The sequence below is a fragment of the Miniopterus natalensis genome, chromosome 7 (assembly GCF_054644295.1).
Source record: "Miniopterus natalensis isolate mMinNat1 chromosome 7, mMinNat1.hap1, whole genome shotgun sequence".
NCBI lineage: Eukaryota > Metazoa > Chordata > Mammalia > Chiroptera > Miniopteridae > Miniopterus > Miniopterus natalensis.
Window position 1 is genome coordinate 60,592,784 of NC_142087.1, and position 22,879 is coordinate 60,615,662.

General features: G+C 34.4%; 1 protein-coding gene across 3 annotated transcripts in view; it reads right to left on the minus strand.

The window, feature by feature from the left end:
* Positions 1-402: 402 nt before the first annotated feature.
* Positions 403-22,879, minus strand: part of PIAS2 (protein inhibitor of activated STAT 2) — a 73,968-nt gene continuing 51,491 nt past the window's right edge. Inside the window, exons 10-14 of one of the 3 annotated variants that reach the window (XM_087819077.1) lie at positions 20,648-20,781; positions 18,989-19,160; positions 12,048-12,187; positions 7,092-7,129; positions 403-4,431 (exon numbers count right to left, since the gene is read on the minus strand). In XM_087819077.1, the coding sequence (XP_087675203.1) occupies positions 4,252-4,431; positions 7,092-7,129; positions 12,048-12,187; positions 18,989-19,160; positions 20,648-20,781 (664 nt within the window). In that variant the 3' untranslated portion in view covers positions 403-4,251. Of the gene's footprint in view, positions 4,435-7,091; positions 7,130-12,047; positions 12,188-18,988; positions 19,161-20,647; positions 20,782-22,879 lie in introns of all 3 variants that reach the window. The other 2 variants (XM_087819076.1, XM_087819078.1) reach the window with 2 other exon arrangements.

Here is a 22,879-nt window from a genome sequence, read left to right on the forward strand (position 1 = left end):
ATGTCAGATATGTTTGATACCGACAGCCCAAGAAAATCTCTACTAATTACTTCCAAATCAGTTAGCCCAGCTCACCAGCGTCAGAAGGGCAGGGGGTCTTACTTCAGATACCTGTATAGAGATGAATCGTGCATGTTCTTGGAAAATACAGTCAGACAGCTCTTCTCCTACCACATGGTTGAGATATAAATTAGTATATCCACTTGGAAAGGTGACACGAAGCATGAACTACAAAAATGTTCATATCCTGGACCCAGGAATTCACCTCCAGGAATTTTTCCTAAGGAAAAATTTATGCACAGACACTCAACTGTAACATTATGAGATGCAATCTAAAATGTCCAATGGGGAAAAGTGATATGAATCATGGCACGTCCATACAAAGAAATATCATGCACTTAATAAGGGTTGACATAGTTTTTAATGACATGGAATAATGTCTTCAGATTGACAAGACCAAGATACAAATAAAACTAGATACAAGAATGAATAAAACTATGTAAAAATAAGTACAAAGTAGCACAGAGACTGGTAAGAAATACGCAATACTAAAGTGCTTTTTCCCTCTTGGGTAATAGAATTGTAGGCAATTATTATTCTTTTTACTCTTCTCTGTCGTCTAACTTTTCTATAATGAGAATGTATTACTGACATAACAGAAACAAAATCATTACTGAATCAGGCAAGCTTTAAAGAATGGGCATATACAGCTTTATTTGTTTCTGCTAGGTGTGTTCCTAGCAACAACAACGAAACAGCTTACAAACCAGTCATTTATTTGACAGTAGCAACAGACTCTTAAAAAAGCAGAGAAATGTGTAGTCTTTCCCACTAGTTTCACCATATTCATGTAAAACTGTAGCAAAAAGGTGGTGAATCAGAATCAGACTGAATTGTCAATCACCCATCTATGACAACCCCAAGCTCCCACCACATGGATCCAGGGCCACTAAATACATCAAACCCAAGTTTAAATGGTGCACTGCTCTACATTTTTTAAGATGAAAAATATTTAGGAAAATAAGAGTGTTTACTAAAAAAAAGAAAAAACACAAAACAGTTAAGTGCTTTTTTACCAACTGGGGGCTAGAGAGAAATGAACAGCATACCTGAAAATTAAACTAATGCTTTATAAAAATCAACTTTATTTAAAAAGACAAAATGTAACTAATAAAGACTTTATTGGCAGAAGAAAAACAGACAGTTGGTCACTAAATCATGAGTCTTGAAGATTGATCTGAAGGCAGAATGTCTGAAAGGTCTGACTCTCAGTCAGAACAGTCTCTGTGGAACATTTCACCTAAAATGCAACACCTTACCTTTCTTCAAACGCCTTAAGATCCTACCCTAGGGAAACTTGTTTTATGCCAAGAGTTATGGATCTACTTATTTATACTGAGATCTCTAATCATGGTATTGTCATTCTAGCTTTCCTGAAACACATCAGATAAATGGCACATAACCTAAACTTACCTCTACTGTTCTCCACAAGGCCTTTATAATTGACCTAGGACAGATGCCAGGTATTTATACCTTCTGAGTAGAAATGAAAGTAAAATTCTAAAGTGGCTCATCTAAGGGTCAGAAAGTTAGTGAATGTAAGCAGACCATAGGTGTAAAGCTATATTCAGCACCAATTACACTACCAGGAGTTACCAAAGCAAGAAAAGCCCTTAAAACAGCTTGTTAATCAGCTATTTCAAGCCAGAACTCGTCCAGGAAGCCAGCTACTTTTCCACTTTTAAAACTCTATGTTGCTTTCAGACCTTAAAATTACTTAATGTAAGTGCAGACAAACGAGTATACTCGTGACTGGTCAGCAAGATGTTTTAACATTTCTATGGGAATAAAGGTAAAAATACAGGTTGGCAGGTGTTTGTAAGAGACTAGTAACTGCAGCTCCTTTCCTTAAACAAGGTACTCCACATAATCACCAGTTGGCTGACATCTAAGCAACAGGTAATATGACCTCCTCTGAAACTGCATTATACTTGGTTCAACAAAAAATCTGGGCCAGCAAAATCAACTGCTACAAAGTCAGGGTCTTGGTAAAAATACTTAGTGACCACAATGAAAACAGGATAACAGCTTAATATCCATGCAGTTGTCCTAAGGCCAAAGGCATAAAGAAAAGTGCTCATCTTCAAAGATACATACACAAAAGCCCCAATTTTAAGATTATAAACTTAAAAGTGATTCTTAAAAATGTTGTTGCCTGCATGAGATAAATTAAAAAGTTGTATGTAATTTCAGTGGAAAGCACCAAAAAGGTACACTAAAACTGTTCACATAAAATATTGGAAATGAAATAAATCACAACTATAAAAGCACAGAGGTATCCATTACAAAAACCAAGTAAACTAACTTATATTTTCATTTACTTTATAAAACTCTGTTGGTTAAATTGGGGGAGTCTCTGAGAATCTAAAGGGTAACAAAATGATAACAAATATACATCATTTCTTTATTAACAAATTATACCACACAAATCAGGTTACTTTTTCTGTCTGATTACAGAGTTAACAGAAATTGTATTTAAAGCAGCAACATAAAACTTTACTATGAAGAAATTCTGTATCTGGACTAAAGGACTGTAACATGGGTTGGAGATCTAATGACAAGATAGAACAGGCAACTATGGCGCACTACTGCAAGAAGTTTATTTTCCACATCTGAATAATAAGCAGCTCTCCAAAAAGGGTAATACATTAAGGGGATGATGTAGCCAAAGGAGGGATGGTACAGAAAATCACGTGATCTTAAATCAGTGCAAAAGGTGCACAGAGGCCATGAAAACTTAAGGAGGTGTAAAAACTGAGCACTGACAAGTCAGCTCCCCGGAGCTGTCCCAACCCTGAAGTAATGCTTCCCTGTTCTCAATGAAATCCATGCTCTTCATTTGGGCACTTCAGCTTAAGAATCGGATAACTCATTTTACAAAAAGGGCTTTATCTTTAAAGTAGAGATAGCTTAGGCAGAGAAAGTTAAACACTGGGGAAGTAGTAACTCCTTGAGAACTTGAAAATTATTTAGGAAGCCAACCAAAGCAAAAGAAAATCGTTTTAAAGTGGGGTTCAGACCTATCCTTCTAATCTCTTCCTTGCTTAAATTCAAACATTTCTGTTTTGTCTTTTGTGGTTTGAAGAAAGTTTTCTTTTAAAAAAGGAAAAGGAAAAGGAAATCTGATGTCCCTATCTCTTGCTACTTGCTTTTTCTTTAAATATAATCAGATATCTAAAACCTATTTTCTTGGTCAGTGTTACTAAAATCTGGAAAGTTTCAACGAAGATTTGACTATTCTATAAAGTAAATGAGCAAAAGAAGTTCTTAGGAACAAATTAAACTTCTTTATTCCCAGCGCCCCTAAATTGGTTCTTCCACTGCCTCCAAGCTCTCAATATTTCTGGACAGTATGAACAACATTCCAGTTACCCTGCTCCAAAAACATTTCCTTCAACAGCTGCACAGAATTTTTTTGAGATGGCAAGCCACAAATTTATAGAAATCTCTAGAATGAGAATGTTCAATTACCAAAAATAACACACAAGATGTCAGGATAGAATCTGCGTAGTGTTCAACATACTTGCTGATGAAGAGCAGCCAGATCCTAGAACTTCTCTCTGCATTCAGTAGCAAATGATATCAAAGTGTAAATGACAACCAGGGAAAAATGCATAACACAAAGGCCACTTTTCTCTGATGGAATCGGGAAGAAGAGTGGAACCCAAGCTTTGGCCACTTATCAAGACGTCATCAGTTCAACGAAATAGAAAAATCTCCGTGGAAATGACTCATTTGGCAAACATAACTTCTTTCCATATATTTTTCCTTCACACCAGGTTAAACAAAAGTTGCTGTCATTTTAGAATCATTGATTACACCTTTTTTTTTAATTAGAAAAAGTTTACTTGAACATTTACATAATTTTATTGCTGTTTATTACAACAAAAAAAATGTTTAACTGATTTGTAGAATCCATCCAGTAGCATGAAACTGAAATCCGTCTCCCAAGAAGATACGGTTATGGCTGAACACACCTGATGCTCAGAGTACAGCATGAATGAGAAAAGCCTGCGTGTCATTTGGTTCTTGCTGCAGTCATCTGTGTTCATGTCTCAGAAAGCAGAAGAATCCATTTGACATTTCAATAAATATGAAAGTAACTGTTATCAAAAAAATAGCTTCCACGGACCAGAGATCCAAGAAAGAGCAGTTTTGATGAATGATTCCTAGAATCGAGTGAGTCCTCCTTTAATCCAATGAGATGATGTCAGGAATGTTACTTCCACTGCTGGTTATGACCCCTGTCTCACTCCTGCTGCTGGATGAACTAACATGAGTACTGCTCTCATGGGGGCTGGTGGTGGTGACAGACGTACTGCTTGCTGTTAAGGGTGAGGTGAGACTATCCAAAAACATAGGAGGACAGTACTGCTTGAAACAAACAATGATGCCGATGAGGAAGAGGCTACATTGGTTTTAAGTAAAGAGACTAGAAATTGTTAGATATGCACAAGTGAGAGCCACATGTTTAAATCCCAATGGGATTTAAAAATTTCTCAAAACTTCATGTCTTTGGATGGAAGGTGGATTGAATTTAGCCACTGCATATTACTTAGTGAATGTGGAATATTCTTGATTCTCTCAAAATTTGTAGAATTTGCTTGGTGACCAAATATAAGGTACAATTACAAATATGTCAACAATATTTAATAATAAATATGGGCCCCACAATCATGACTCCTAATTAACCTCAAAAAGATTTTGCTCGATAAATGTATTTACACCAGGTTTAAATCACACTGCAAAAGGCTCGTACTTATTTTTAACGGTATTGAGCAAAAATGCTAATGCAAAGTTCAAGAATTCTTTCAAAATTTAGTATCAATCAGACTGCTGAGGAATAATGTTAAGATTGATCAGTTGAAGAGTGGCATTTGACTCCTTTGTACATACATGTAACAATACCTGTGTAATTTGCAAGGATAGTATTCGTTTGAACATAGAGACAACACCATAGCTAACTACCACTACCATGGGATGCCCAGGACAGAGAATTACCTCACGTAATCACAAAATTTCAGAATAAATCTTAAAGGAGATCCAATCTAATCTTCCTTGTGATGTGCTTCCTTGATACCCTCTCAAGAGTTCATACTTTGTTTCCTTACCAGCTTGGTTGCTGATTCCTAAACAATTCAAACCTGAGTTTAATACTCTAGTACTGACCAAAAGGGAGAGAGAGAGACAAGAGCTAAAAGCTTTATTTTATATCACCGTAGAGTATTTTACGTGAGAAACAACTGCATTTGACCTTAGTAAAATAAGAGAGATCTAGTATATACAAAAGATGTCCTAAGTTTATCTTCAGACTGTATGAAAGATCAGTAAGAATACCCAATCAATCTTATCAATTCTATAGTCAGCTATCATTAGAGATACTAAGTTACAGAACAGGAATTTGAAACTGAGGTTGTTTAGATTACATGATCTTCAAAAAGATACGGGAATTACAGCACCAGGTTTGAGCTGCTGGTTAGTGGAAGAACTAAAATTCAGCTGCCTTTCAAAAAATGTCATGTTTAGGATGGATAAGTGTCTTGGATCACCAATAAAATGAATTCCATGCACCCCAAGAGATTCAAGGGATATTGGTTAAGGGGGAAAAAGAATAGTTCTTAAAGAGTTCTAGAAAAAGCTAAATTCTTAGGTTTTAAACTTCTTTAAAAGCAAATCAATTTCCTACTTCACAGTAAAATTGGGGAAAGAATCTGGAAAAAAGGCCAGAAACTTAACATTTTACATCGTTTGCCTCTCAGGCATTTTTTGACTGCATAGTAGTAAAAAGGTATTCTTCATTTATAAAATGAATGTGAGATACTACACTCCTGCTATCAATAGGCTTTATGCCTTGAGTTTTTATTATCCTCGGTTGCAGCCATTTACCTCTATCTTTTATGTGTAGTCAGCACATATCTGCACAAGAATAACGGGGCAGTATGGAGGTTAAGTGGAACAAATCTAAGGATTCTAAGGAAAACTGAAGGCACAACCTCACTCTTCTATTACCTTATCAATTAAAGTAGCCTGACACTAAGCGTGCTAAATAGCACTATGAAATCAGAATCCTCAAGGTTCCAAGATAATTTTTTTAAAGAACAGTTCACATTTTAAAAAATCAGTAATATTTTACACCTAAAGAATTCACTTCCTAGAAAAATACATACTTTTGCTATAGATAGAATCTACTGATGTCACAAAGTCAATTCAGGGTGAGAAGAAATTCTTCATTCTGTCACTTTACCTTGGGCCCAAATTTGCGGTGTTGTTTGTGCGATCAGATACAGAGTATTCAAACAGGAGGCCAATACAAGACCTGTAGAGTTTGCTGATTCTGAGCAGCCAATGAAGCAGAGGTCCATGTTCCTCCTCTACTCCCTTCCTACTCTCAACACCTCTCTCAAAGCCTTTTTCTCTGTTTCACTCTCTTCTCTGGCTTTCCCCAGGCCTACTGCTCCTCTGCTCTGCCTCTGCTCTAATCTTGTCAGTGGAGTCCATGCTCACTGCAAGGTCCTCGTGCTGGGACTCTGGCATACTAGAAGTTCTTATCTCCGACAGAGAAAACAGGAATAATTGCTTTAGAGCAACTTTAGGTTGGGGCACCCCCCAAAGTCTGAATCTGATTGCCTTTAAAAACAAGGAGGACTCGAGATAATGATTGAAATCAGTTTAATCAGCGTTAGCTATTTTCTCTGTATAGAACAAACGTTTTACAAATTTTGTAGTTTTAACTTCTAGTCATCTAGCACTGCTTCCCCTTGTTTTAATCACTCAAATGCTTGTAATAAATGCCAATTGATTAAATTAAATATAATTTAAAATTCAGGTATTAAGGCCAAAACATCATAAACTGAAAAAAAGCAACTTTATTTCTCCAAATAAAACTGTGAAATATTTAGATAGTACTTTCTTTGCATCAATTTAAGTAACTGAGAGTTGACTGTCCTGATTTTATGCAACTGGTCATTTTTAGTTAGTATGACATAAGAACAATCAAATACAAATTAGTTGCTTAAATTCAGGATACATACCTGGGGATCAACTGGAATAAGGGAAAGAAAATCCAAACCTAAAACAAAAATGCTTTGTTAATAACTGTCTCATACTTTGGAGACAAAAATTATTTCCCAAAATCATTTTATATTTATCAGAAGCCATAAAACATTTGGGGCAAGTGCTTACCATTCTGCGACAGAAAAGCTCTATACCAGAAGCAGTGCTATTTAATGTGTATAAAACTCCAAAATGAACATATTCCCTGACAAAACATCTGGAAAAATCACTTCCCAGAGACTTAAAGGGAGGAGCCCAAAAATTTCCAGAGAAATAGGACTAGTCAAAGCAAACATTTCTTCGCTTCATCATTTCACAGAATGAGAAGCAATAAAAATGATGAGATAATGATCTGGATACAAACCATTAAAAAAGAAATACTTAGGCTCTTAAGATACTTCACATTTATTTTTTAGAAGTACACCACATTGAGCTTCATCTAAAATTCCACTTCTTAAACATGTCTATTTCATGCAGCACTCACTGTCCCCGTGTTCCAACATCCAGAGCAGCACAGAGTTCCACGCTCTGCACAAAGCAAGCACTCGGTAATTTCTGCTCACTAACAAACTAAATCTTATCAAGGCTTACTGGGTTATAAACCAATGCAATTTTCTAAACCAAAGATGTGAGATTCTCCAATTAAACTTTAGAAATAGGAATGTGGAAAAGGTTGCCCAGTACACCATTTTGAAACATTAGAATTATAATAAATAATTTTAAATTTCAGGCCTGAAAAGTCTAGCAATAAACTTCCAAGTCAGTTCCCCTAGACATCCCTGTTAGACTAAATTTCAAAACATTTAAAAAAACAAACAAACAAAAACCATACTAAGTATAGATCACTAAGACAGGTCAATTTCTATTCCATTTTATAAATTTTTATTTGCTGGCATTCAATGTCACCTTAAATAACAAACACATAGAGTAAAAGTCTGATACCAGGCTGTTACTCAAAAGAGAAAATATTAGTGGGAATATTTAAAATATTTAATAACCAGGATTAATAATTTATAACTCAAAAATCTAAAGTATATTTAGTCCCTTATAATCTCTAAATAAGCTATGCTTAAAATGCTTATCAAGTGATAGAAGCTGTAGCACCAATCATTTGAAAGAAATCATTCCATTTCTAAAGCATGTAAAAAAATTATGATTTTTCATTCTTTATGTCTGTCACTAGCTATATGATACAACAGGGCTTGAGCCAACAATGGACAAAGGGAATCACAACAAACTTTTCCAGCTTCCCCATTAAATTGGTAATCAGCAGGCAATGTATTAATAATCCTGTTCAGTAAATCTTTACTCTGCTTCTGTTGAACACTAATTCAAAATATGTCTAACCCTTATTATACATTCCAAGAGTTTTATATATTCAACATCTCCATTATTAACTAAGTCACAAAAATACCTTATTGGCTTATCATTTAATTAACTGGCTTAATTTATTAATTTTATTTTGCTTCAAATGGTGTAATATTTTTCTTTTTATAATAGCTTCTGCTTTTATAGTTTATTTAATTTTATATGTTCAATTACTTTTAATGTGTTTTTTATCACTCAGCCCACTTGAAGAACATTTTTATAAAGCTAAGAAAGTACAGCTATCTCTGTTGTAATATTTGTATTCAAGCCAAAGCACTCAAAAATGCTCATTTTCTAAATGTTTAACTATTCCCATTTCACAACTTCAATTTAAATAAACACAGAGGCTTGATGTAACTTTCAAACTATTTTTTACAGCTCCAGAACTGAAGGCTGCCCACTGAGGTGCAAAGACTCTTCCTATTTTCATTATTTCAATTCCCAGCTCTTTAGATGTACTGTAATTATTATTTCATGTGTGACAGTATATATATATACATCCTATTAATTTAAGAGGTTTACTTGATGTATATCTTCCGACATCTCATCCAGAGATCAATGAACATGGTAACTTACACATTGCATAGTAAAATACCTAGACATTTTTCTGAACTCTTGGTTGAAATTTTAGGCCGTCTCCTCAGCATTACACAGATCCATCTACACAAACTCCAATAAATGTTCTAATGTAAATAATTCTCACTAAAACCATTTTTTTCTCACTCACTAAAATGATAAAGTATTTCAGATGTTATCCCTTCCAATAAACTTCATTATCAAAGTCTTGCATTTTACATTTTAAGTAGACTATTAAAACTCATAAGAAATAGTTGAAGTTTCATAAATAGTGATTAATGTTACTTCCTTGTTTTATAAGGTTAGCAAAATGTTGTTTTCTTATTTCACCATAAGTTTCCATTGAAACAATAGGTTATAATGACATATATTTATGCCCTCAAGTATTTCATGGTTGAAAATGTGCTCAATTATTTTTAACTAAAAAGCACGTAGTGTTAAAAATTCTGATGGTACATTCTAAATGTTTGTTCTATTAACACTGTTAAAATTGTTGCTTTTAGATTTTAAATGTGTCTTCATGTGAAACTGACTCTAGATGTCTTACTAATACATTTTCCTTACTTGAGCCATGAACTTTAACAAAACATGATTGCTACATGATTAAATATGTAAATGTTTAGCACTTTCAAATTTTAATGACACAGCTTTTGAGCACCATTCGCACCTGACAATATGTCACTAGTAATAATAAGGCAGTCATATTTTTTTCTTGAAATAATCAAGCTGTTTTCCATTCCATAAATATAAATTATGTTTTATTTTGAATTCACTGTTGCACAGTATCAGAAGATGTTCCAAGCTGCAGTTCATTATTAATATCATTTCTTCTTTGTTCCCCTGCAGATTCAGAAGATTCATGTTTATGATGTTTAAAAAGAATGTTAAGAAATGAATTAAAACTTTGTCATCTCTCCGTTCTTGGTGTTCTATTTAATATTTTATTATAAATTATTAAATTTGTAAATATCAACTCTGTACAGTATGACTAATTACATAAAAATTATGCACAAAACTAAAACCAAAGTAATTACTAATTACAAAAGAGCCCATTAACAATAAAACCAAAGTAAAAACTAAGCTATTTAGATATAGTAACTGCTACATGATTCACAGATGATGACAAACTGGTAATTCTTGTCAAATACAATAGATCCTACTCTATTCAGTTTATCAACTGGTAGAAAGCATTTCAACATTTTAATAACCAGTATTACCATATTGGTTAATATTGGCTAAATACCAACCCTGAACATTAGTCTTAGTTCCGTAATACCAGGCTTGAAGTGTACTTTCCAAAATATACAATTAAAGTACTTTACTGCTTTTTTCTCAAATCTGCACATTTTATAAAGTAAATAATCTTAATTTATGCCCAAATTTTGAAAAACTGAATTCTCCAAAGTTAAAAATTCATCCTGAATCACATAATTTGAAAACTAACAGAGCAAGTGATTTGTAAATTGTGCCTATTCTACTAAATGGCCAGAATCACTTTAGTAAATGGAAAGTTTATCTTTTTTCAGGATCAATTTTAATTCAAAGTCTAGGAAACAAATCCTTCTGGAATGTTTGTTTATAATGTATACTAAGATCACATGTGGGCACTCTTCAACTTCACTTGGAACTAGCCAAGGTTAGAGCAAAACATGGCAGTTAGGAATTAAGAATCTCCAAGTTTCTGTCTTTCGTATGAACCATAAAACCTCACCTATACCTTAGCCTTGAGCTTTGTATACAACAAATACTTTATAACTGGTGATAGCTGGGTTTATAAACAATTTTTTAAAATAATAATTCCTAAAGTACATATGGACTAAACATATTTAAGAGCAAAAGGTATTTAAAATTTTTTTGATGGATACTATTTTTAGCCTATTCTTTTCCATTAAATTTTATTTGAATTGGGCCCAATAACAAAATTATCAACTGTTTCAAACAACACAAATTTTTTTCCAATTGAATATATATTGTTCTTAACGACATCCCTGAAAGGGTCAAAATTAACTTCAGAAATCTAGAGAAAAAATTAACAATTGGAGGGAATTGTATTCCACTAAAAGTGCCCTTTAGAGAGAAGGGAAGTCATGAATATTAAGAGGTTCTAATCTGCTCACATTTGAGAGAACATTGGCTATAGCCTGGTCAGTGTGGCCCAGTGGTTAAACGTTGACCCGTGAACCTGGAGGTCACAGTTCAATTCCCAGTCAGGGCACATGCCCAGGTTGTGGGCTCAGTCCCTGGTAGGGGGCATGCAGGAGGCAGCCTATCAATGATTCTCTCTCATCATTGATGTTTCTCTCTCTCTCCACCCCTCTTCCTCTCTCTGAAATCAATAAAAACATGTACTTTTTTAAAAACCAAAAAAAAAACTACATTGGCTATACAGAGAGGGAAGAAGGAGGGGAGGTTAAATTTATAATATGGCCTTGGTTGCACAAGTCTACTTGGTACTAAGGTAATTCAAGCAGCCTTGAATTTTTTAAATGTTGAGTTAATATACATATAAAAGATGTCCCCAAATATTAATCAGTGCTCTAGGGAAAGAGCTGGTAGATCTTATTTTTATAGGGGGGAAAATCCACAAGATAAAGCTGTAGGCAACATTCACCCCACAGTAGACCAGCATATTCTAAGTTGTGATGGGCTACCAAGAAGAGTATGAGAAAATACTCTCTCCCTAACCTGTGAAGTTTGCATAATAAATAAACCAAGAAAAAGCCTCTGAGTACAAATTCTCTATGAAGAAAAATAAATTCTAAAAAATTTCCTACTATCCTACTATATTTTCTATTATCGAGAATCTCTATCTGCTCTGTAGTTGAAATGATAGGCATTGAATATATTAAAACAAACACTACCTTTATATAAAGCTTTCAAATTTCCTTAACATTTCTATTTAAAATTTTAAAATTCTATTTGCTCCACAGATTAAGATTAAAAATAAATGATAAAACTTGATAGGAACAACAAAACAACTCTTCACATACCTGGCAAATCTGATGACATGCTTGATATTGGCGTGTGGTGGAATGGTACTGAGTAGTCTGTTAATGAAGGCGGAATAGCAGCAGGATCAACCGAAGTCACACTGGGCACCCTTACAGAAGATGGCTGATACATGAGAACCCTGTTTTAAACAGCACGGGAAATTACAAACAATCTAGCTGTTAGTTCACAGGAGAGAAGGGCTGTACTACTGGACATTCTCAGTGGTAAGTTCACTAAGTTTTGGCACAACTATATGGCAGCTACTCACTACTCAGCACTCCACTCTACTCTCCTCTTTCATTAACAGTCTTCATTTTAACATGAACATATGTGGGCTCTCAGCAACTGTGGTATAAGAGCAAGTCAGCATTAAAACATAATGTACAGTGCTGGAGTAATACATAAGATGTTCATCCACAAATAGAAATATACTTGCATATATGCTTTTATTAACATGCGTAACATATGCGGATATTAGTTTTATCTATAAAAAAAGAATATATCCCTAGAAACCCAAAACACGAATTCGAAAAATACAGTATATGCATGCCTATGTTCACTGCAGCATTATTCATAATAGCTAATGTCTAGAAACAGCCCAAACGCCCATCAGTAGATGAGTGGATGAAAAAGCTGTGGTGCATTTATGTACACAATGGACTACCACTCAGCCATAAGAAGAAAAAAAGGAAATCATATGTTTTGTGACAGCATGGATGGACCTGGAGATTATTATATTACATAAAATAAGCCAGTCAGAGAAAGACAAATACCATATGATCTCCTTTATATATAGAATCTAATGAACAAAATAAACTGATGAACAAAATAGAAACAAAGGCATGGATACATGGAACAGACTCACAGCTGTCAGAGGGGAGGGGGGGTTGGAAGAAAAAAGGTTAAGGGATTAACCAAAAACCATAGATGTATAACATATAGACACTGATGACAGTGTGGTGATAGGCAGAGTGAAAGGGAGTGGGGGGTAGATGGAGGTGGGCAAAGAAGGGGAAAATAGGAACAAAAAGAAACTTTGCCTGGGGCAATGGACACACGATATAGGGTGTAGCTAATGTTTTATTGAACTGTACACTTGAAACCTGTACGGTTTTGCAAACCACTGTCACCCCAATAAATTCAATTTAAAAAATTTAGAAATAAAATAGAGGACTCTTAAGTTTTGATTTAAATCAGGGCAACTTATGAGTGAAGCTACTTGCTATAGTTCAACTGGAATTTCTTCCATTCTAACTTGAATTGTGTTAATTATTACCACTCTTATCTGGGAATCACCTAAGCAAAACAAGCCAATCCTAAAGCCTGCCAACCTGATGACAATAGGTAGCAATCGGAAATTTAAAAAGATGACTACTAGGATTTACGATACAACAGCCAGAAATAAAAATGTTGGCTGCCATAACATCTACCTTTCTAAGAGGATTTATGACTTTGAAATTAAACACACTTAAGAAACACTTTATAAATGGTATTTTATATATATGTGTGTGTATGTATATATAATTAAAACTAATTTTAAGAAGAATATAAGTAAACATTTTTTTTTAAGTTCAGGAATAAAGAAGAGATAAGTCTGCCTTCTTCCAATTTAACCCTCATTTTGTCTTTTCTCAGGGTAAACAACTAGAACTTCATAAGAAAAACACCTTTAATGTACAGAAGAAACTAAGCAATATTATGGACCCTATAGCTGATAGTGGCCAGCTTTTTGTCCAACATCTTAGTGAGGCTGCAGTAGTAGCAACTGTTCTCTGAGCTTCAGGATGCTGCCCAAGGATGACAAGAAGACAAGTGCCATTAGCCAAGGAAGATGAGGACCCAGTGAACAATCTTGGGGCAAAGCCAAGAAGAACTGGTCCAAAGGCAAAGTTTGGAACAAGCACAATAACCTAATCTTGTCTGACAAAACCATATGACAAACTCTGCAAGGAAGTTCTCAACTATAAGCTTAAAACTCCAGCTGTTGTCTATGAGAGACTGAAGATTGGCAATTCCCTGGCCAGCACAGCCCTTCAGGAGCTCCTCAGTGAAGGGCTTACTAAACTGGTTTCAAAGCACTGGTTTTATGAACAGGTTCTACCAACTGTACATTTTGAAAAATAAAACTTTATTAAATGAAAGGGAGGTCACTGGGGACATGGGACATTATTACATTAGCATACCACAATGCTGCCAGAAAACGATAAGCTTATTGAGAGGCTCAGAATTTTGTAGCTGGGAAGGACTACAACAAAGACGAAGAAAGTAAAATCGACAGAAACTTAAAGTAGGACCTCTAGATGCCCTTTCTCTTGGTTGAAACACTTCCTGTTATTGCTCAGATTATTAAATACTAGTTAACAATAAACAACATAGTTGCATGGCACTCTTAATACTCTATAAACTAACAAAACTATTTAATAACCTCAATTTAAATCTCAAACTACTTAAATAATCACAACCTATTTAGACATTTGAATCCCCTAAAGAAAAATCCAAAACTAATTTGCATTATGACATGAGGATCTTTACTATATCAATAATATGAATGTCACTGGAAAATGTGCAAAATGAAGTCATCCTAGGAAAATATATATGACTGTGTTGGCAACTTAGTCTAAAAAACAAAATGAATAAATAACATAGGTCAGAGTTCAGAAATCTTAAAAATAGATCCACAGCCCAGCCGGGCATGGCTCAGTGGTTGAACATTGACCTAGGATCCAGGAGATCAGGGTTCGATTCCCAGTCAGGACACATGTCCAGGTTGCGGGCTAGGCAGCCAATCAATGACTCTCTCATCATTGATGTTTCTATCTCTCTCTCTCCCCCTCCTTTCCTCTCTCTGAAATCAATAAAGATATATTAAATTAATTAATTAATTAATTAATTAATTAAATAGATCCATTTAGGAGACACAGGAAATATGCTTAAGACAATAATATAAGCCTGGTGTTTCAAAAACATTTTCCAGAAGTAGGTGAAGATGAAAGGAAGTCATCTTCCAAAGAGCAGCTTGCTTAGCTTAGAATCAGATTTCTTGGCCTCCAATGATTTCTGGAGAACTAACACTATAGACAGGTGGTGAACAATGTTGGAAAAGGCAAGCGCTAGAGGGGGGAGGAGAGAACTTGGGATGAGAGCAAATACATTGTATTAAAGCACATATTTTTTCTGTAAGTTTGAAAAAGTCATCCTCTACAGGAATGAAAGTAGATGAACAAGAAATTGCAGAAAGTGTTTTCAAGTTACACATGATCCTACTTCCCACACAGGAATGGGTACCAGAAATTGAGGGAGGGAGCATAGGAAGTGAGAAAAAGAGAGATCGGTATGTTAGTGCTGAAAAGGGAAGTTTAAAAAGTGTCTTGTATTATTCTGGATGCCTCACAATATTAATCTTATTTGTATTTTTAAAAATATTTAAGAGGCAAGTTTTTGAGGACATATATATACATAAAGGGTGGGGCAAAAGGAGGTTTACAATTGTTCATATGGGAAATACAATAATTAATAAATAATACAAGGATAAATTGTGTTTCAAGTACTCACAACTGTAAACCTCCTTTTGCCCCACCCTGTATATACACATACATGCAATACACATACACACATATATATGATTTCATTTATTTTTAAAAGTTCCTACTTAAAAATACATTTTAATCTATGATTTTTTACTGTTTCTCTGACATGGAAAGAAACCTAAAGAAAATGTTCAGGTTTATTAAAATAAATAAATAAATACCGTGCCCACCTTCCTCTTGGCTCCCCCTTGTCTTCTTTTGACATCTCACACTGGAGATTTTCTTTTCTTTTGATCCCAAATTTAAATGCTCAATTTGAATCAGATGTACAGGAAACAACAAAACGCACTTTCCTCCCCCACCTTTTACTTTTATCCGTAGAGGAGTCAGATCAACATCCCAACACTGTCACAATAGTCACATCTAATTATTGGGTGTTCTGTTCTCATAATATGAAACTTTACTTTAAATGATTAACTAACTTTCCTTGTTTCTCCAATACAAAATGTCAGTCACAACCATGTGAAAATGTTAAAATCCAGTGAGCGTAGAAATTGTTAAATCAACATCTAAAACCTCAGCAGGGGGGAGGGTGGAGGGAGGTGGAGGCAGGTAAAGGGGAGTAAATGGTGACGGAAAGAGACTTGACTTTGGGTAGTGAACACCCAGTACAATGTACAGATGATGTCTTAAGAATTGCACATCTCAAACTTGTATAATGTTATTAACCAATGTCACCCAAAAAATTCAATAAACATTAAAAAAATAAAAATAAAAAAATAAAAATAAAAAAAAATAAAACCTCAGCAAACATCTGAAAACCTGAACTAGAGTATAGGTTAATTCCTATTACCTGAACTTTGCAACCATTAACACCAATTCACCTTGGTAGAGAATGGGTGAAATTAGTCACTTGTTACGATTATCAAATTATGTACTGAGAGTACATTTCTGCTTTAACCATAATCCTCATAAGGCTCACATTCAGAAAGGTGAATGAGTCAAATGCCTGTGCAAAAAAGAGCAGATATAACTATAGATACGGAATAACAGGGATTTGGAAAAATGCAAATGGCTATGCCTGCTGAAACTGAGAGTATAGAAGTGTGATGGTATAAAGTTATAAAAATTCTTTAAAAGCTTTTACCATTTGTTATTGCCTCCTCAGAGAACTGGCAATACACAGGCATATGTATGTATACATTTCAATGTACACATATATATTTTTAAGTTTTATAGCTTTATTCATATCACAGCACAAAGGTAAATTGCTAGAATGCTGCTAGATAGTGAATATTAGTACTCTAGACTGTGTACTCGATCATTAAATTTATCATACTTGGTCCAGACTTAAATATCTAAAAATGGGTTAACAATTCAATAACTTGAACTGTTACCCCAAAACCTGAAATTCACCGTGTGCTCCCTTCTCACTTTACGATCATAAAAATATTAAAAGTTTCAATTTTGCAACCAATTCCTAATGATCCTTAATCCAGAGAAATGCATTATTTATCTGTATTTTTTGTATCCTCCATATTAATGACAAAGCAACATTCAATTTCCACCATATATTTACAATATTAGCTTTTGTTTTCTTTTTAACCTAGATGAGGAGCCTTACATTTGTTTCTATGGTAGCTGATCATAGGGGTGAACTATCCCTATTTCTTTGCATGTATAAGCCATTTCAAATTGTCACCCAATGTATATGCCATTCCTCCAGTTTCGTGTCCTCATCAAATACTGGTAAAAATGTGCTAAAGGAGAGACAGACAGAAGACCCTCATATGGCATTCACCAGAGACAACCTCCAAGATCACATAAATTCATGAGTCAGCATCACTATGCACAACCCTTCAACCTGGTATAAACCGATCTAACTATAATACTATGAAACCTGTGTTTTCCAGGCATATTCTAAAGGCTATTATTAGAAAGTAAAATATGGAAATACCACATCTAAGTTCATTGCCATGATTCTCTGCTCCAACAAATGTTTCAAAATTACATTTTCATTTTTGTTTAACATTTAAATTACGAAAGGAGAAATAAATCATCAGCATTCCAGAAAAAACTCACTTGAAATACTTTTCTCATTTTCTGTTCCACTAAAAAAAAATATCACATTTGGTTAAATGGGTAAAAATTATATATATCCTTACTGTGATGTGTAAATCACTTCTGGAAATAGAAGTATTTTAGGCCCTAGCCAGTTTGGCTGAGTAGTAGAGCGTCAGTCCCAGGTTCGATTCAGCCAAGGCCATGTACCTTGGTTGCAGGCTCCATTCCCAGCCCTGGTCAGAGCGTGAGCAGGAGGCAACCAATCGATGTTTCTCTCTCTCTGAAAAGCAATGGAAAAAAATATCCTCGGGTGAGGATAAAAAAAAAAAAAGTAAGTCCATTTGTCCATTTATATAAAATGTCTAGAACAGGCAAATTTATAGAGATAAAAAGATCAATGGCTGTCTAGATTTGGGATGCAAATAGCGATTAACTGCAAATACACATAAGTTTACTGGGTGTTGGAAATATTCTATAATTTAATTGCGATGACTGTACAACTCTATGAAGTTACTAAAATCAGTGAATTGTGCAACTGAATATTTAAGATGGAAGAATTTTATGTTATGTAAATTATACCCCAATAAAGCCATTAGAAAAAATAAGTGCACTGAAAGGCCAAAAAGACACCACCAGTACACCCAAGTTTGAAAGAATGTGTTCATGGGATGTCAAGAGAACCCTTTGCCACTTTCTTGCAGGTTCCAAAATCTCTAAGAAATACCTATTGCTAAATGCTCAAACTTGTCGCTTATTATAGGTCAGCAATGGCTTCTGCCTGATGAATCGTAAAGAATACAAGCTAGAAGGCATTTAACTTGCCCATATTTTGCCCTGGAGAGGGTGAGAAGGGAAGGCAATCAATCTTCATTGAAAAACTACCATGTGCCTGACACTGAGGCTAAGTTCTTTCATTATCTTATTTAAACCTGAAAATAATCTCATGAAGCAGGCATTCCTTAACCCCATTTTACAGAACAGAGAAAGGAAGCTCAAGCAAGTTAAGCATTTCATCCAACATCAGAGAATGAGTAAGCAATGGTATCAAAATTGGAATCCACACTGTTGGGTTCCTAATTCCACACTCCATACACCAGGCTTCCTTCTGTTGGTCTGTGATGACAAATTTGCTACTTATATGAAATACTTACACATGAGAAGATTTCAACTTTCATTTCCCAAAGATGGGAATATTTTCTTCATTAAAATATTGAAAATATTTCAACTGAACAAAGGCAAGTTATAATAGCCTTCTATGATTATGCAACTATCAAAGAGACTTACAAAGCTATCCCAGTAACAATTAGTTCGAAGTGTAATAAACAGTAGTGAACTATAAATTAACAAACCCTTTGGTTGGGCTGCTTTGTGTTTCTGACATAAAGATGCACTTCCTTTTGGCAGGAGGGTCTTCCTCTTCATCAGAAGAGCTTTCTATTGTTAGGTCAATAACATCCACTTTCTTCTTGCTTGCCTCATTGGCTATAGTCACTGAACAAGGCTTACTGAGGACACTTGAACCTGCATGTTAAGGAACACCAAAAAAAAATTCAAAGGTGTGACACAAACTCTAGCCATAGGAATCTTAATTGTGCAGCATGCCTGGGAGAACACACAGCCAGTAAAGTCACATCTCTGTCCTATGTAAAGAGACCAACTCCCTAATTCCAGACATCTCTCTATAAAATAACTACTAACCTGGGGAAACAGGGTGACCTCTAGGCCTTGACAGAGAGCCAAAAACTGCCTTCAAACATGCTCTTAGTTATCTCCCTGGTACCACCAATGGATATGCACATATCCTGCTGCTCACGCTGTCTCCGAAAGCAAGCAGTCATTGTATAAACAGACGTCTGGAGTTAGGGGGCTGATCTCTGGCCATGAACAAGAATATGTGGTTTCACTGTGTATTCACAGACATGTGGAAATGTTCAGTCATAATCAGATATTTCCATTCTAGCAAAGCAAGGGTACTCATGTGAAAGAATGCATAGGCTCTTCACCATAAACCAGAACTTGATAAAAATTTTCACCTTGAAAAAACCCCAAACTTCTCACTTGTTATTCAGACATAATTAAAACTTTTCTTATCAATTATCTACTAATCACCTAGGTTCTCCTTTCTGCCGTTATGATAGTCTCATACACTTTATGCTAACTCACCATTTCATAGAAGTATATTATGCCCTGCAATCTATTTTGTAGCAAATGAATGCTAGTTCATAATGGAAAAGCAACAGCAAGTAATCAACTAAATCACTATTTTTCTTAAAAATGAGGGGAAACCTTGATCATCCCACCCACAGATTCAGTAATAATCACAGGAGACTGATTAACATTGACATTAATCCTTTACTTTTCCTCTCTTCTTACTCTGAACATCTATTATCCATTACATTGTTACATCATTAATTAAAGTCAACACAAAACTCAAATGTAGTGAGCAGACTACGTCAGATAAAAAGAAGCTTTAAGTTCACCTATGGGTTTCAATTACTCAAACTGCCCTTAGTTTCCCCACTGGGTGTGGACAGGTGCAGGGAGTTAAATAACCAAGGCAATGGTAAAATTCCTTCCCACTTTTTTTTAAGCAACTAACCTTTGACCACCTCCCCCTACCCTCCATTAATGGATGAAGTAGCCTCTTTAGCCACACCTCCACTTAGGGTTTCCTCAACAGGTACTCTGAAAACAATTCTGAAAAACTGTACATAGAAATGTTATTTATAACTTTTCACTTTGCAACAAACACCATATATTAAAATAATTTTAGGTGATTGTTTCATTTACTTTACACATGAAAAATAACTATAAAAAGGCTGATTATAAGGTGGTACATAAACTTCAGGAAATTTCTTAAGGAAAAAATAAAAATCGGTTGGGGAAATTGCATATATAATAGATGATAGAGTTAGCAAACTGAGCTCCAAATGTAGTTCAGCATTAACGATACAGATAATACTACAGAAGTCTTACTGCTGTGCTCCTTACTGCCATTCTATACATACTTTCTATTTTTGTACACGGCTGGCTGGATACTTTCATAGCTTCTTTCTTCGGTCTCATTGGACACCAAGAGCCATCTTCTTGGAATTTGATCTCATCCACATCAGAACAGTCACTGAGAATTTCCATAAAAAGCCTATAAACCAATTAAGAAGATAAATGTAATCAATGGCCTTATTCAAAGGTGAAATTATAACAAATACATACTTATTACCTTGGAGACAAAAGTAATGCTAACTTCAGTTTGTTTGTTTTGGTATTTCAATACTTCAGACATTAGGACAACTATTATAACGCTTCCTCCTAGGTTTTAGATCTTTAATGGGCAATAAAAGAATTAAGTGACTTACTGAGTCATCTAAAAAATTAGTGGCTAAACAGAAACAGACACCTCATAACTAAGATTGCAGTAAAGAACAACCTTCAATACTACACATAAAATATACATAAGCAAACATAAAGGTTATTATACAAAAAATAACTTATAAGCTTATTGTCAAGGAAAAAGAATCATAGGGGTGGGGGACGGAAGAATAGAGATATAACTCTCAGTAAATTTAAGTAACTAAGCATACAAATTATGTTCTAAGACCAAAATAAAATAAAATTTGAAATCATCAGAAAAATACCTGGAAAATCCTTAAATATTTGAAAAAGTAAATGAAACAACCCATGAGACAAAGAAACATAAAAACAAATTAGCAAGTATTTTGACCGTTTTTAGCAAGTATTTTTTTAGTATGAAAGTAAAAATATAATAAAATTTGTGAAATGTACCTAAAACAATACTTAGAGGAAAATTTATAGCACTAATCTTTAGATTAGGAGAATGCAAATAAATAAGCTCAGCTTCTACCTAAACGAAACTAGAAAACAAAGAACAAATTAAAGTGAAAGTAAACAAGAAATGAGAAACAACAAACAAACAAAAACAAATGAAATAGAGAAAAACCTATGAAACCAAAAAGCTGGTACTTTAAGGTCAATAAAATTGACAAACTTACACTCAAGCTCACTTAAAAAGAAATACACACCCTGAGGAGCTCTATGTCTGTTAAAGAAATTGAATTTGTAGTTAAAAACTTTACCACAAAAAAAAAATTTCTGGCCCAAGCATCTTCACTAGGCAATTTACCAAATATCTGAGGACACATAACACCACCACTTCCCAACTTACTGTATAAGGCCAGCATTACTCTGATACTAAAACCAGACAAAGACATTAAAAGAAAACAGGACCAATATTCCTCATGAATTTAGCCAAACAAACCCAACAATAAATAAAAAGGATTAACAAATCATGGCCAACTGGGGTTTAACCTCAGAATGCACAGTTAGTTTAATATTTGAAAGCCAATCAACGTAAATCATAATGTTAACAGACTAGTCAGTCAGTTCAAGATAGCAAGACAAAGACACAAAAGGCATCCAGATTAAAAAGAAGTAAAACTGTCTCTCTTCATAAATGTTACTGTAAAATAAAGTTACTAGAACTACAAAGTGAGTTTAGTAATGTTTCAAGATACGAGAGCAATATACTAAAATCAACTACATTTCTATGTAGTAGCAACAACCAGGTATTTAATAAGTACTTTGTTGAAGAAATTTATGAAGGAAAGCATGATGGAATGAAGAACTGCACAACTGAAAAGAAATAAAACAACAAAATCTTAAAAGTACCTGACTAAAAACAAGTAAATGTACATATAAAATCTCTGGGACTTTCTAAACACATGAAAGACAGAAATTCAAAATGAAAAGAAAGACCTGATGAAATAAAAATTCAAAGTTTCTGAATGGCACATATATCACAATAAATACAATTAGGCAAACTGGGAAAATATATTTGGCACATGTGGACACAAAAATTAATAACCTCAAAATATAATGACCACTTATAGATCAGTAAGTAAAAGACGAACAAACACATTAAAAAATGGGGAGGAAAAGAAACATTAAGAAGCAATTCATAAAAGGTATTATAACAGCCAATGTATTGATGAAGAAATGTCTGATAATTCTTACAAGAAACAGAAATCAAAATAATAAGGTATCTTTTCACTAGAAAATTGGCAACAGCATTTAAAAAATAAAATTTAATATGGTATGACTGACTGGTTAAGAAGGCTGAGGTAGCAAGTTTCTAATACACTACTGGCAGGAGAGTAAAATGACTTACTAGACGAGTAAAATACTTTACTACTTCCTAGGAGGCACCTTAATAATCAATAGTA